Source organism: Lemur catta, chromosome 10 (genome assembly GCF_020740605.2).
Source record: "Lemur catta isolate mLemCat1 chromosome 10, mLemCat1.pri, whole genome shotgun sequence".
NCBI lineage: Eukaryota > Metazoa > Chordata > Mammalia > Primates > Lemuridae > Lemur > Lemur catta.
The window spans coordinates 23328577-23343087 of record NC_059137.1 but is presented as its reverse complement, the minus strand read 5'-3'; the positions used below and the strand labels follow the sequence as shown (position 1 = coordinate 23343087).

The 14511-nt window shown below is 38.3% G+C and overlaps 1 protein-coding gene and 1 pseudogene across 1 annotated transcript in view; both read right to left on the bottom strand.

Annotated features, from left to right (window-relative positions):
- Positions 1-1136: 1136 nt before the first annotated feature.
- SVEP1 (sushi, von Willebrand factor type A, EGF and pentraxin domain containing 1) overlaps positions 1137-14511 on the bottom strand; it is a 157039-nt gene continuing 143664 nt past the window's right edge. The window contains exons 44-48 of the mRNA XM_045563960.1: positions 13081-13251; positions 10657-10752; positions 8753-8848; positions 4544-4637; positions 1137-1421 (exon numbers count right to left, since the gene is read on the bottom strand). Of these exons, the coding sequence (XP_045419916.1) occupies positions 1400-1421; positions 4544-4637; positions 8753-8848; positions 10657-10752; positions 13081-13251 (479 nt within the window). The 3' untranslated portion in view covers positions 1137-1399. The remainder of the gene's footprint in view (positions 1422-4543; positions 4638-8752; positions 8849-10656; positions 10753-13080; positions 13252-14511) is intronic.
- Positions 4222-4319, bottom strand: LOC123646751 (annotated as a pseudogene).

Below are 14511 nucleotides of genomic sequence, written 5' to 3'. Positions count from 1 at the left end.
TAGATTTGAACTTCTGGGCTTGTGCGATCTTCCTGCTTCAGCTTCCAGAGTAGCTGGGACTATAGGCTCATGTCACTGTGCCCAGTTCTCCCTCAAAATTCAAAATGGCAAATATGATTGCAATTATATTAAGCCTGTAATTTTATCTTGAAAAAAATCAACACCTTTAAGCTCTACAGAATCTTTTCCATTTGACTTTTTCCTTCTCTTTCCCCGTCCTCCCCTTCTGTTCCCCTTCTCCTAAAGCAGTGAGTTGAGGGTTTACACTCAAGGTTTGGGCTCTCTGTTAATTCTCCAGTTCGATTTTTTTCTTTTTTTTTTGAGACAGTCTCGCTCTGTTGCCCAGGCTAGAGTGCTGTGGCGTCAGCCTAGCTCACAGCAACCTCAAACTCCTGGGCTCAAGCAATCCTCCTGCCTCAGCCTCCCAAGTAGCTGGGACTACAGGCATGTGCCACCATGCCCGGCTAATTTTTCTATATATATTTTTAGCTGTATATAATTTTCTTTCTATTTTTAGTAGAGACGGGGTCTCGCTCTTGCTCAGGCTGGTCTTGAACTCCCGAGCTCAAACAATCCGCCCGCCTCGGCCTCCCAGAGTGCTAGGTTTACAAGTGTGAGCCACCGCGCCTGGCCAATCCTTCAGTTCTTGCATTGGTTATTCCAGCCGTGAGATGGAAGGGGAGCACTTTAATTTGTGAACCACAGTCATTATGTTGCTTTCTCCTCATCCAGCAAGTTGATGCCTACAGCTTCGTAAATGTCGAGAAATGAATTAGCGGGGCTACCCTCAGTACCAGGACAGAATTCTGTTGTACCAGGTCCAACAGTTACTCTCTGATTAAATGAAAGGAAACCTTTATTGCTACACATGTTGTAAAGAAGATAGAACTGGAATGAAGGGGTCTCCTGTACTGTAATTGCTTGGTGGGCTACATGTGATCCCGTGTTGTGCCAGTAGCATAGACAAAAGTTCATGAGTCCTCTTTATCCTTTCCTGGCTGTCTCATAAAATGGCACTATCCAGCAAAATATTATTTAGTAGCAAAATATATTTTAATTGAAAAATCATTTTAAGTAACTGAATAAAAATGTGTACCACGAACTTTCCCAATAGACAGCAGAGTATGTACATTTTGTGAGGGTGGAGCAGCATCTATTTAATATAATTTTTGTATAGAAAATACAGGAATATTTAAAAATGGCAACATGTAAGAAAGTATGTCACAAGAAATAACAAAATATATCACAGAATTAAAAAGTAAACCCAAAATAACACGTTTACTAAACAAAACGAGACCCAGCACCGTGTCGGACTTTCTTTGCGTAAGTTCCAGGATGCCCAGGTGCTACCAGAAAGAGATGATCCTGCTTTTGGGAGAGCCAATTGGGTGTGCAGTGGTTAAAATCCAGTCCTCCTTTTCCTGGAAGAAAAAACCAAATAGATTCAAGAGAATAGACTGAACTGAAGAGGGAACAGTTCTTTTGGGGCTGATTAAAATAGGATTGAAAGTCTCAGATACGGGGGCATTATCTGTGATGTTTTTTTGTAGGGATGGGGGTCATTCCGTGAGAGAAGGAAGGGGCATGGAGAACAGGTGCTAATTTATGAAAAGATCTAAGCAGCAGCAGAACCTGAGTTTTAGTCTTAATTTTGTCACTAGTTTCCTGTCTTAACAATCCTCCCATATGTAAAATGAGGTGTTTGGGCCTCATGAACCTAAAGGTGTCTTAAAGCACTAATAACTTATGGGTTTTAGTTATAGCATTTGTTTGGGATCAATTTTCCGATGATGTGCACAGAGGTCAGAGGAAACACAATTTCTTTCTTAAGGATTAAACTACCTGGAAACAAGGCCAGGTCAGACTTATTTATCAGTAGAGAAGGTCACAGGTTGAGGGACCTAACGGATGCCACAAGACATTTCTGTACCAGTTGATATTTTAGCTAAGAAATTGTTCCATCTGTCAACAAACATTTATTGAGCAACTATTTTTTTTTTTTTTTCTCTGTCGCCCAGGCTAGAGTGCAGTGGTGTCATCATAGCTCACTGAAACCTCAAACTCCTGGGCATAAATGATCCTCTTGCCTCAGCCTCCTGAGTAGCTGGGACTACAGGCACACCACAATGCCCAGCTAATTTTTCTATTTCGAGATGGGGTCTTGTTCTTGCTTAGTCTGGTCTCAAATTCCTGACTTCAAGCGATCCTCCTGACTTGGCCTCCCCGTGTGCTAGGATTACAGGGATGAGCCACTGTGCCCAACAGAGCATCTATTTTTATGCCTGTACGAGGTACTAGGTATACAGTCAAGACACTAAATCTCCTAGAAGAGAAGGAAAAAATTATTTGGAAAGATTCATTGTTTTGACTTCTCAGAAAAGCTTTCTCCCCCTCCCATTTTAGGGAATTATAATCCATATTCCTTTCTTTTGGGAACTGCCAGCCTCCCCTCCCCTTTACCCAGGGTTTTGACAAAATTACCCTTCATGTTAGTACAACGCAACCCAACCTAGGACCACAGCTCATTGATTCATGCTGGGCTTGAGTTAATCTGGACCAATCAGAGCCCTTTTCCTGGATTTTAAAACTGGGACACTGTACTATGTCTCTGGATACTGTATGGTGGCATGTAAAATGTCAGGGATGTAAGTTCTGTCCTTCCCTTCCATGTGAATGGAACAGCAGAGATCTCCACTGTGCAGCCAGAGAAAAGATAGAGTAGACCCTGGAGAGAGGAGGAGAGATGGGAGGGGGAGCGGCTCAGGTGTCTTTCAAGTCCCTGGTTCTAGTCCTCCTGAAGCTCAGCAACTCCCTGTCTTTGGGTTCCACTCCAGGTCCCTTTCTGTGATAATAAATTCCGTTCTTTAATTAAGCTAGTTAGAGTTTTACCAAGAATGTCCTAATGAATATAAGTTTCCTAGAAGAATCTATTACAGTATAAAGAAGAGGAGCTGCCCGGGTTGCTAGTTAGCCTTTCCTTGAATGTGGGATACCCTTCTCAGCTAAGTTTCCCATAATTTCTCTTGGATTCCTATATCAAACTTATGCATAAAAATCTAGATTCTGTTTCCTTTATTAATATACAGTATTTTCATATAAGCTAATAACTACCCTTTCTTTGATCAAGGAAAAGCTCTAATAGAAACATTTTGATGTTGGGAAACTATGCAAACTCTAAGTTTCCTTTTCCTTATCTGTAAAATGAAGGTGTTGAAATATAAAGTCTAAAATTATAAGAAAGTTATAAATACTGTCTGTTCTTTTTGAGTCACTATATTCTTCTCTTCCTTTTATCTCTCTCATTTTCTTAAATTCTTTAAATTCTGCTCTCAGGTGAAACTATTATCTTTATCTTGGCAGCTTCTAAATATATTTGTTCATTTCAAATTTGCTGTTTAGAGTTCAGTTTATTTTTTCTCTCTTTGCAGAGCTGGCATACACTTGAGATGATGTCAAGAAATTTATTGGCATAAGATGTTTTTTGTTAATTAAGTTTTTACTTTAATAACTTGTTTGCTTTTGCAAGTTGACCTTGACATTCTGATCAAAACATTATAGCAAATGAAAAAATAAGGTTGTTTTCAGTTAACTGAATTCCTCACTTTAAAAAATAAATATGGAAATACCCATTTGTTTTTAATGCTTCCTATAAGATGGGGGTAAGTGCACAAAATGCAAACCTAAGTGATACAGTGTAGTAATGTATATTGAAAGTCTTCAAATAGGGCTGATAATATTCCAACATTGCAACATTCATGAGGACAATGTTTGAATCCTGAAAATATTTTATCAATGGTATAGCACAATATGTTTGATATATCCTGAGGTTTAAAAAGATATAAATGATATTTTAACTATTTTCTCTTTGATTTATTTTTGGGATAAACTTTTTAAACTATGATATTTGTCTGAAATGAGAGACCAATTAACAGAACATATTTTTACATAAATTTTTTTTAGTCAATTAAATATTGTACATATAAACAGTAAAAATATGACACAAAAATATATGACTTTAAAAATAAACATTTCATGTGAATTTTAATAGTATTCTTTCTGGTAATCAAGAACTCAAATATCTATTAGGCCATTTTCAATGAAATCTATTAAGTTTATTATTTATTTCACATCTTTGTATGTGAAGGATACAATCTTCTATTCAAGAAGATGATTTAATTATGTATTTATTTAATCCTTTTCTTTTTCTTTTTAATTGCAAAAACTAATATGGAATGCTTCATGAATTTGTGTGGCATCCTTGAACAGGGTCATACTAAACTTCCCTATATAGTTCCAGTTTCAGTATATGTGCCGAAGATTGTCTATTTTTGAGATGTCATTGTTTTATTTGTCAATCCTGAACTAATATTTCTTAGCTTTGGCTTCAGTTCAAATTTAGAGAGTATCTCAAAATGGATATTTTTGGATATAAAATGCTTACACTCAAACTAGATAGATACCTCCTGGCTCTTGAGACAACTTACCTTGAATTTTGCAGTCTTTATGTTATAGGTAGACATTCGTTTTTGATTGATTGTCTTACCTGGAACAGTCATGTCCCGTCCAAGCCGAAAGACAATGGCATCGGTTTGGTCTTACACATTTTCCTCCATTTAAGCAGGGAGATTGGCAAACAGCTGGGATAAAAAATTCATGCATTTATTTAATTAATACTTAGCAATTCTGAAGATGACCGTAAAAGCACACGGAATGAGATCTGCCTCGACTTCCTGCTGCAGCCACCATGTTCCTCATGCACCGTTTGCATTATTCATTTCTGCTACGCGCTTGACCTCACATCCTTAAGTGGCATCACTTCCCTTTTTCCTTCCAGGCTAGTTAATTTTCACATTTAAGTCCTAGGTTAAGTCCTACCTACTTATTGAAACCTTTGCTCATCACTCCAAGTCCACTGATTTTTCTCTTCTTTAATCTTTTTTTATTTATGCAACCAGTCTGGAACTTTTACTGTTTTGAACTGTAAATTTTTCATATGCTCAATTAGATTGCAAATTTCTTGAGGGAGCTAGCACTGAACTCTATGACTGATTGAGTGACTAAGTCAGGCATCAACCCTTGCAATAGTAAATTAGGCATATGGATTGTCTAAAATAACAGATGATTCAACAGCCCTTTTGTGTTTAGCTAGGAGACATATTTTGTGGCTTTTACCAGCTTTAGTTGGAATTACAGAACGTAGGCTAGGATTAAAAATTAGCCACAGATGAAACCATGAGAGGATACTTAAAGATTTACTACTATTTAGGCATCTTTCTCATAAATCGACAGTCTCATAACCAAACTCTTCATCTGCATGAATCTATTTGTTAAAACACCCGAGGATACTCAAAACTTATGAAGATCTAACACCAGCAAGTTTAACACATCAAAGAGAAAGGAGAACTCCCAATAGCAAAAAAAATGTTTAACGGGGAAAGCTGGAAAAACGAACCATTTCAGTCTCATTATAGCACAGAAAGGTAGGCCCTTTCCTGGATGCAAAACTCATCTTTGCTGAGATATAAATAAATGTCATTCATTCATAATGAATCATTCATTTATAAAATATGGGGAGAATGCTTGCTAAGCAAGTACCAGGCACCTGATAAGCACAGGTTCTCATCAAGAGAGAATAAGAGAGAGGACTAGAAGTAAAATACCCGTCTTTACCCTCGAGGAGCTCTCTTGGTAAGTTTAGAGTAAGAGCTGGCCAACTTAATACACTTATTTGCAATTTAATGAGAAAGGAAATTAAGAAACCAAGCAGGATTAAAACCAGCAAAAATAAAATCCAATAATTTAAAACCAACTCCCCATAGTTTCAGCTTGCTGATAAAAGAAAACATTACTTCTCTTCGGGAACATGTTGAGTTAGTAGTGCCTGATGGTGCTAACAAACTAGTCATTATTTTTACTCCCCTGTCTAAAGGCTCAACATATTCCTCTTTCCCTATAATGTCGGGGCCCCCAGTGTTCCATTCTGGGTCACCTTCTTCTTCCATTCTGGGCCACATGACTTCTGCATGGTCTCACTTTTTCCCCCCGTGAATGTTTTTCAGTGGTGACTTACAAATCTCCATCTTCAATCTAGATGCATCTTGTGGGAACCTAAACTACCATTCAAATGCCTGTTAGACCATTGCCTTGTATGTTTCTCAGACCGCTCAAACTCAGCATGCTCATACTTAACTCCTTATCTCTACCCTCAACCGTGCTTCTCCTAGCTTCTCTATCTCAGTAAACAGAACCACCTTCCACTCCAGGGCCCAAACTGGAAACAGCAGTTTTGACTCTTCTTGTACTTTTATCCTCACAATAAATCTGTAAGCAAGTGGCATTGATTCTACTTCCCTAACTTCTCTTGGATCCACCTTTTTTTTTAGTTATCATTTCTCTAGATTTCTTGTCAATTGTGCTTCTATAACTTCCCAACTAATCTCTCTATTGTAAACTTTGCTTTTTGCCATTTTCCATACTGCTGCCAAAATCAGTTTTCTAAAAGAAAATCTGATCACATGACTTTCCTGCTCAAAACCCTTCACTGGGCTTTCTGTTGCTCCCAAGATGTAATCCAGCATCTTGAACTTGGCGCACAGTGTGTTTCCTGATTGGAAGCTGTCCATTGTTAAAACCTCATGTCCAGCCACACCCTGACACTTCCTCTGTGGCTTTAGTTAGTTTGCTGAACACACCTATGTATTTTATGCTTCATGCCTTTGGCTAGAATGATCTTCTTCCGCTGACTCTTGTTCCTTCTCAGATTGTCTGCTTGTGAAGCCTTTTCTGAACCTTGACACTTGGTTAGTTTACCCATCTTCATTGTTGTCATAACTCATTTTATAGAATTGGATTAGCCCCTACCTTAATATATCCTGGTTAGCTAGTTAAAGGCCATCACTTACCCTTTTCTAGACTGAAATTCTGGAGGGTGGGAGTTCCTGTTTTATATATATGCTGAGGTAGCTGCTGTAAGATTTGTAAAAGGAAGACTATATGGCTCAATGACATTAAGGAGCTTATTCTAGTTAGAGAACTAAGGAGCTAAAAGCTAAATCAGATCAATTTAGCTTTAAACTGCATGATTCTAACTAATTCTGTAACATCTATTGAAATGGAATGTTAGAAAATAAATTATGATGATAGAACAAGTTTAGAGATAAGAAGAAACTTAGACAGTCCTTGGGGTTGAGTGAGGTTAGAAAGAGGTAGAGGAAACAGGGAGACCCTGAGCAAATAAGAGATGGGGAGTGGGGAGAAGATGCTACTTGGGGGGTAATGAGGAAGCCATTGCTGCAGGGAACAGCGTGTGGTTGGTAGGATGGGAAGTGAGTTGTGCTTCAGGTGTGCTGAAGCCAGTCTATGCAGCACCTTGGAAGTCAAAAGAATTCAGCCTGGATGTGGCCATGGGAAGGTCAACTGGTAGACTCTGGCCATAATCCAGAGTCTTTTACTGGGTGGTGACAGTGGAGTACAGCAGGATGTGAAAGATATTGAGCAGGAAGGAACAGAGGGAATGATGCTATTGGTAATCTCCGATGAGGGGGAGGAAGAGTCAAGAATAATTTATTCATCTGGAAGAATGGCACCACTTCCTGCAAAAGCAAGGTGCCTGGAAAAAGGCAGGGCTGGTTTGCAGGTGAATAGGAGAAATGTGGATAAATATCAAAGTTGATTTATTATTAAAAAACACTATATGGATTGCTTTAAGAGTCTCAAATAAAGCTTTTAAATGTAAGCTCCAGGACATTTTTCCTTTTCTAATTCACGGATGGCTCAGTTTTGGCTTTAGGTAGGGTGACTGCACATCTGATTTTACCTGTTACAGTAACTTTCACTCCCATTTTCCTGGTTTACTTAGTCAGAATGCCCCTTTCACTCTCACCCCAGCCTCAGGCTTGTGACAAGCTCAGGTGTCAGCAAGCCTGTTTTACTGCACATTTTACTCCACTGAGCACTTATAGGAGGGATGGTGGAGTGTTAGAAATAATACTAAATAAATAGAGCAAGTTCTATTCTTTTAACAGTTGCTTAAAATTTTAGGACATTAAAAATGTAAAAACTGGTCATTTTAAACTGAGTTATTTGACAGTTACTGGAAAACCTATCATATTTGGGCATGATGCTAGTCACTGGGCGTATAAAGCTGACAGAGAAACACCCTGGCCCTCCAGGGGGCGTATAATCTAGTGGGGGCAGGGACACATAGATAAGGAAGCCATTCAACAGAAGTCCAAGTACAGCAGGCTAAATGCTATATTTGAAGTAGGCAAGTGTTGCTAAGGGGACATGTTTGCTCCTAATCAATCGACCACAGTTTGTTATTGCTGATATGACAAGAAACCATCTCCTTTATGAGTTTTTTCATTTTAACTTAAATTGTATTTATTTATAATCTTGTTTTTTCTAAACAGTAACCATGAATTTAGTACTTTAGCTTCCTAGAGATTAAATATTCTGAACCTCTGCATAATGTCTTCTCTACGTTCTGCAAAATAGCACAGATGGCATGAAGAAGGCAGACAACTGAGTTGACTTGGACGCTATTCTTTGGCACATGACCCTGAAAGGTATTTCTCAGGCAGTGATACAGTTCAGCGAGACACCATGCAAGGGACCATTTTGAGGATTTCTTGAGAAACATCGGTACCCTTTTGTTTTGCTCCCACTTCTGAGTCTGGGTCACACTTGTCAACATCCTCTGGGGCTTCATGGGAACAAGCCATCAAGGAACAAAGTATGGCAGGAAGCCTACCTGTGTGACAGCGGGACCCCGTCCAGCCAGGTGGGCAGTCACACTGATAAGGGGCCACACAGCGGCCACCGTTCAGACAGGGAAGAATGCATATTGCTAAAAAGGGAATTGAAAAGGATTTGGTCAGAATACACATGCTCAGATAAGTTCAAGTGTTCAGAAAACAGTTTCCAGGAGGAGTGAAACCTTGTATGCCCCCCTAGATCATCTTCCCGTATGTGTTCTGCTCATTAATGAGCATCACTGGGAAAACACAGTCAGGAAAGGAAGTCTGGATCCTTAGCCAGACGTAATGACTCTAATGCCAAATGCACTTTTGGTGAGGACACACTGTAATCAATGTCTGCTAAGTGCTTTGCTTCAACTCTTCACAAAATAAGCAGAAGGATCTCCATTTATTATCGGTTCAAATTTCCGTTACACATTATGTAAAAGGCTCTGGCTGCCTTGAGGTTTTCTTCTGTCTTGACCTAAATGTGAGAATGGGAATCAGATGGGCTACACTGTAGGCTAGTGTTTGCAACATTTTAGTAGTAATGGGACAACACCACCCTTTATTTCCTAGGAGCTGAGGCCTGATGGGGACTGAATTAGACCTCCCCTACACACTCCACGGCAATCATTCCTCCTTCTAGAAATCACTGAGCTCTTTAAAGAGGCATAATCTATTTAAAAGGCATGAGATTGCCTGTTGCCTTGCTCCTCAAAATCAGGTTCTCTAACCAATGGTCTTGGCATTGGCATTGATTAGGAATGTAGAATCTCAGGTCCCACCCAGATCTACTGATCTCCCAGATGGTTTGTATGCACATTAAAGTTTGGGAATCCCTGGTTTAAAGTAGGAGGGCAGGCATATGCTCAATGAGGTAGGCCAGCAAGGCCAGGTAAACCAGGCCTGTCACTGGGGTCCCCCAGAGTAAATGCTCTCTGAGCCTTTGGACTGTTGACAGTATAGCAGGTCAAGTCTGGGAGCCCTAAATGAAAAGGGATGGCTGGGGAGAAGTGGAAAGAAAAATGTGATTTCTCTTCTTTTTTAATCACTGTGATAATACTTGCTTTGGTGAGTTGTCAGCAGCCTAAATTTATTTTCATCATATGTTTTTCTTTACAGATTAATTGAAAAAGTCACACTAGAGTCTCTTATGAAATGCCTGTCCTTTAGAAAGAACTGGTATTGGCCAATATCCATCACATTAATGACTCTTAAAGGTTTATATATATATCACTCCCAATGAAACATGAAAATATTTTATCCTCATATAATTTTTAAGATACTGAAACAAAGTGTAGTTCAGATAAATATCTAAAAATGATTTAAGAAACCATTTAAAACCACTATTTATACTCCCCTGGAAGTTCAGATTCAAACATATTTCTGTAAGGGTCAAAATTCTAAATTTATCAAGCATCGTATAGATAGATATAGGAGTGCCAACCTTTCTTATTTTCTGAATCAGTAGAAACTATTTTAATGACAAAGAGTGAATGGTGGGCGGCAAGTATTACCTCCAAAGTACAATGTCTTGCAATGCCATGCATTTATACCAACTGCAGCAACGGCTGGCACAGTACATAGTAGACCTGAGATAAGGGAAGAGGAGGGCTGGGAGACTTTAGAACAAGCTCCTTCCCAAGAAGACTCTTGTAAATTTGTGCCAGGAAGCATACGAAGATGACTTTAGATGGATTTTGATAACTATATTTTCAATGTCACTAATATTCTGGATCTTCTGTAACCTCTTGACACATTCAGATCAGCCCTATATACTCTGTCTGGTCTGCTATAAGGATTTAAGCAAACGAATTCCTCCCAACAATAAAGCCAGCTCTTAGTAATTCCCCTAAGATGGAAGCTTCCAGGCAAACCGTCCAGGACTCAAAGTAAGATTTGAAGATAGACTCACGTTCTTCACAGAGGCGCCCCATCCAGCCGTCTGGACAGGAGCAAGCATTTGGGCGTTGGCAGATGCCCCCGTTCTGACATGGGAATCGACAGACCGCTGGAAAAGAAGCAGGATAGGTCGTAAATCTAGGGAATTGCGGAAGGGTGGTAGCTAGAAAATAGGGTTGCTCATTTACATTTCATAATACTTCCTTGCCTCAAGCTTCACGAAAGAGAAACAAAATTGAATCTCAAGGCAAAATTTCTATATATGGAGAAGGATATGTAGCTTTTTATTGGCTGCTATCATTGCAGGTAGCTTTATTGCTATATAACAGACAATAAAAGATTGTATATATTTAAGCTTTACAACTTAATGTTTTGATATATGTATAAACTATGAAATAATCAGCACAGTCAAGATAATTACTGTATTCATCACCTCACATAGTTACCATTTTCTTTCTCTCTCTCTCTCTCTTTTTTTTTTTTTTGTGGTGAGAACACTTAGATTTATCCTTTCAGCAAATTTCAAGTATATAATACAGTGATGTTAACTATAGTCACACTGCTGCACATTAGAACTCCAGAACTTATTCATCTTGCATAACTGAAACTTTGTACCCTTTGACTAACATCTCCTAAGCCCACCCCCAGCCCCTCGGAATCACCATTCTACTCTCTGCCTCTATGAGTTGGACTATTTTAGATTCCACGTATCAGTGGGGTCAAGTGGCATTTATCCTTCTGTGCCTGGCTTATTTCACACAGCATGATGTCCTTCAGGTTCATCCATGTCATTGCAAATGGGAGGATTTTTTCTATTTTAAGGCCGAATAATATTCCATTATGATATATATGTATACACACAACCAACATTTTCTTTATCCATTCATCTATTGACAGACATTTAGGTGTTTCCATATCAAACACCCAACACTCATTTTACTTCTGACTTTAAGGGAAACCTGGGCTATTCCTTGAGGATCCCCACCTCAGAGCCCTCTCAAGAGAAGGCTGTACACTCTCTTACATCCCATGTCTTGGTGCTATCATTACTCATGTCACACCAGACAATTAATCCCTTTCTCCTGCTTCTTTTGAGACTCATGCCATTTGCCCACTGACTTCCTTAATTCTCCCTGCCCTAAAGACTTTAGTCTTTTCAACCCAAATCCCAATGTGAACACTGTCCATGTGGACAATACATCCAACAACTTGATTATTCTTTTAGTTCCTTAGTTATGTCTTGTGTACTAGCGCAGTTCTTGACTTTCAGCAAATATTTGTAGAATGAGCAAAATTATTATTTGTAAAAAATCATATTTATCATATTTTATTAGAAAAGATAAGTTTTAGAAGGACATACTAGGATGCCTCATTACCTCTTACCATTTTGCAGAATTTCAAGCACAGAACCTAAGAGTTCTATATGCACACTTTCAAAACTCAAACCATAGAGTTAAGAAAAATGATATAGCAATTAAGAGAAAATTTATGTTGATCAACTAGTACCAATTTGATGGTGAGTACATGTGGTGTCTGTCTTTCCAGAGATTCAGTATAGGTTAGATTATATTGAAGAATTAAAAAATATAGATTTAAAAAGTTACAGTCAATGAAAACCTCTACCAAAGATTTATCTCTATTAAAGTTAGTAAAAGTCTGAATTCTCAAGTGTATGTGAGTATCAAAGGTGACCATGAGTCTGATATTAAAGATCAGTTTTGAACCACAGTATTTCATGATTGCACCACAGAGATCTGCCATTATAACTAAATTATGTAAGTTCTGGCTCTTTGGGATATTCTATGGCTTCCAAAAAAAACCCTGGTTATAAACAAATAATGAACCATGATTGTTTCTCATCCAGAGTATATTCGTGTCTTGCTCCTGATGGGGTTCAGGACATACTAACCCAAAATATGGCACATTGGAATTTTGAATGTTTTAAGCTGAAGAAATTTGAGAAATAGCATGTGTAGAAAAAAGTTTCTGACCTGCCCCTGAAGCAGTTCATAAAACCCTCGGGTAAGAAGTACACTCCTCTATACCAGGAGGAGATCAACATCCTTATCTCCAAAGACAAAGGGACACAGGGGAATCTGAATGAACAGCCTTTGCTAAATTTCCCCTTTACTCTGCTTAGTCCATAACTTTTATCCTATCACATTCTTCTGTGGCTTTCTACTCTTCATCAACCCTAGCATAAAACCACTCAGGTTGAACTGTTTCTTTGGGTCTTCATATCCTTACAAAGGCTCCTGTGTCACATAAAACTTACATTAAATAAATGTATATGATTTTCTCTTGTTAAAAAGAAAAGAGAAAATTTAAAGCCAAGGAACAAAAAAGTAGCATGCTTATTAATTGTTAAGCATACCAGACTTCCATACACATTTCTCTGCAGCTTCACTAAGAAATAACCATTCAAATATTTTCTTACCTCTGCAAATAGGAGGCGACGTCCATGTCCCATTTCCTAGGCAAACACTCCTTAGGGAACCCTCCAACATGTATCCACTGTAACATGAGTAGGTGATCATGTCCCCATATTGATAATGTATGCCTCGAGCAATTGCATTTTCTACATGAGTTGGTGGACCACATGAAATTTCTACAAGAAAACAAAACAACAATGAAGCCTGTGCTACTAACCCAGACTCACAGTCTCATCTCTAAGACTGACTTAAAGAGCAAAGATAAAATACACATGGGAAACATTTTCACCTATATAATACCTAGAATACTAGGAGCTAAAAGAATAATATGCTGCTGTTTAGAAAAATGAGATGTACAAGATCAAAGATTTTTTTGTCTTTTGATTTAAATGATGAAGCTGAGCTATTTTAAACTCAAGGAAAGATGTCTGTAGGAAACCAAGAATGAGCTCTTGTATCTTGCCAAATAGATGGCTGCAAGAGAACTTCAATACCGGATACTTATTAAGTTAGCAGAGAAAAAGCACGATGATTGTAGTTTACTGTTTCAGAGTAAAGCTCATTAACTGCAGTACTGCATATTGGATTGAGGCTGGTTTATTCGTGCCTAGAACAGTGCCTGGTATGCAAGGGAATCTCGATACATATTTGAAAAAATGTCAGTGAATAAATATATTGTTGCTAGCCTATAAATAATTTATACAACTTGATGAGGTTTCTGAAATTCAAGCATTCACATTAGTTTCCCTCTTTTCAAAAATGTGAAGCAGTGACTTTTTACTTTTGCAATCTGTGTTAGATTGAACGACAATCCTTTCTTTTAAAAGGGCTGTATATTTAAATAAATTTTTTTTATAACTAATTTTGCTTTGAGAATTTTCCAAGAAACCTTAAAATAACTAAAATTATTCTGGGATGGATCACACAGCAGAGCTGGGATTGGAGTCAGGATTCTAATCAGTATCCAGTTTGTATAAGTCCAACCTTTGGATGAAAAGTCTGTATGAACTGGCTTCTAGAAGGTCACTTTGCTGTGATAATCCTATTGAAAACTTGTTAAAAGAGATGATCAATTTGTATGATCTTTCTAAATTTTCTTTCCCTTCTAAAGTGGACAAAATATCTACTATGTAGCAGAAACTAGAAAGAAATAAATAAAGAAAATGCTGTCCCTTTGCTCAGAGAAGTAGGAGAAGACAGGCAAGGAAATACTGCAGGACAACCTAAACTAAGCTGTAGTAGAGGCAATGATACCACACTGTAGCAACACTGATGTGAAGGTAAGTCTCAGGGAGCCGAGGTCAAGGTGAGGATAGATGGGTAGACTAAAGCCACTTGACCTGCTTTCTTTCAGGCTAGTGGCTTAAACTATTAATAGACTAGAGAGTCAAAGATAAACTTCCAGCTTACATATACTTCTTCTCATTTCACTAGGG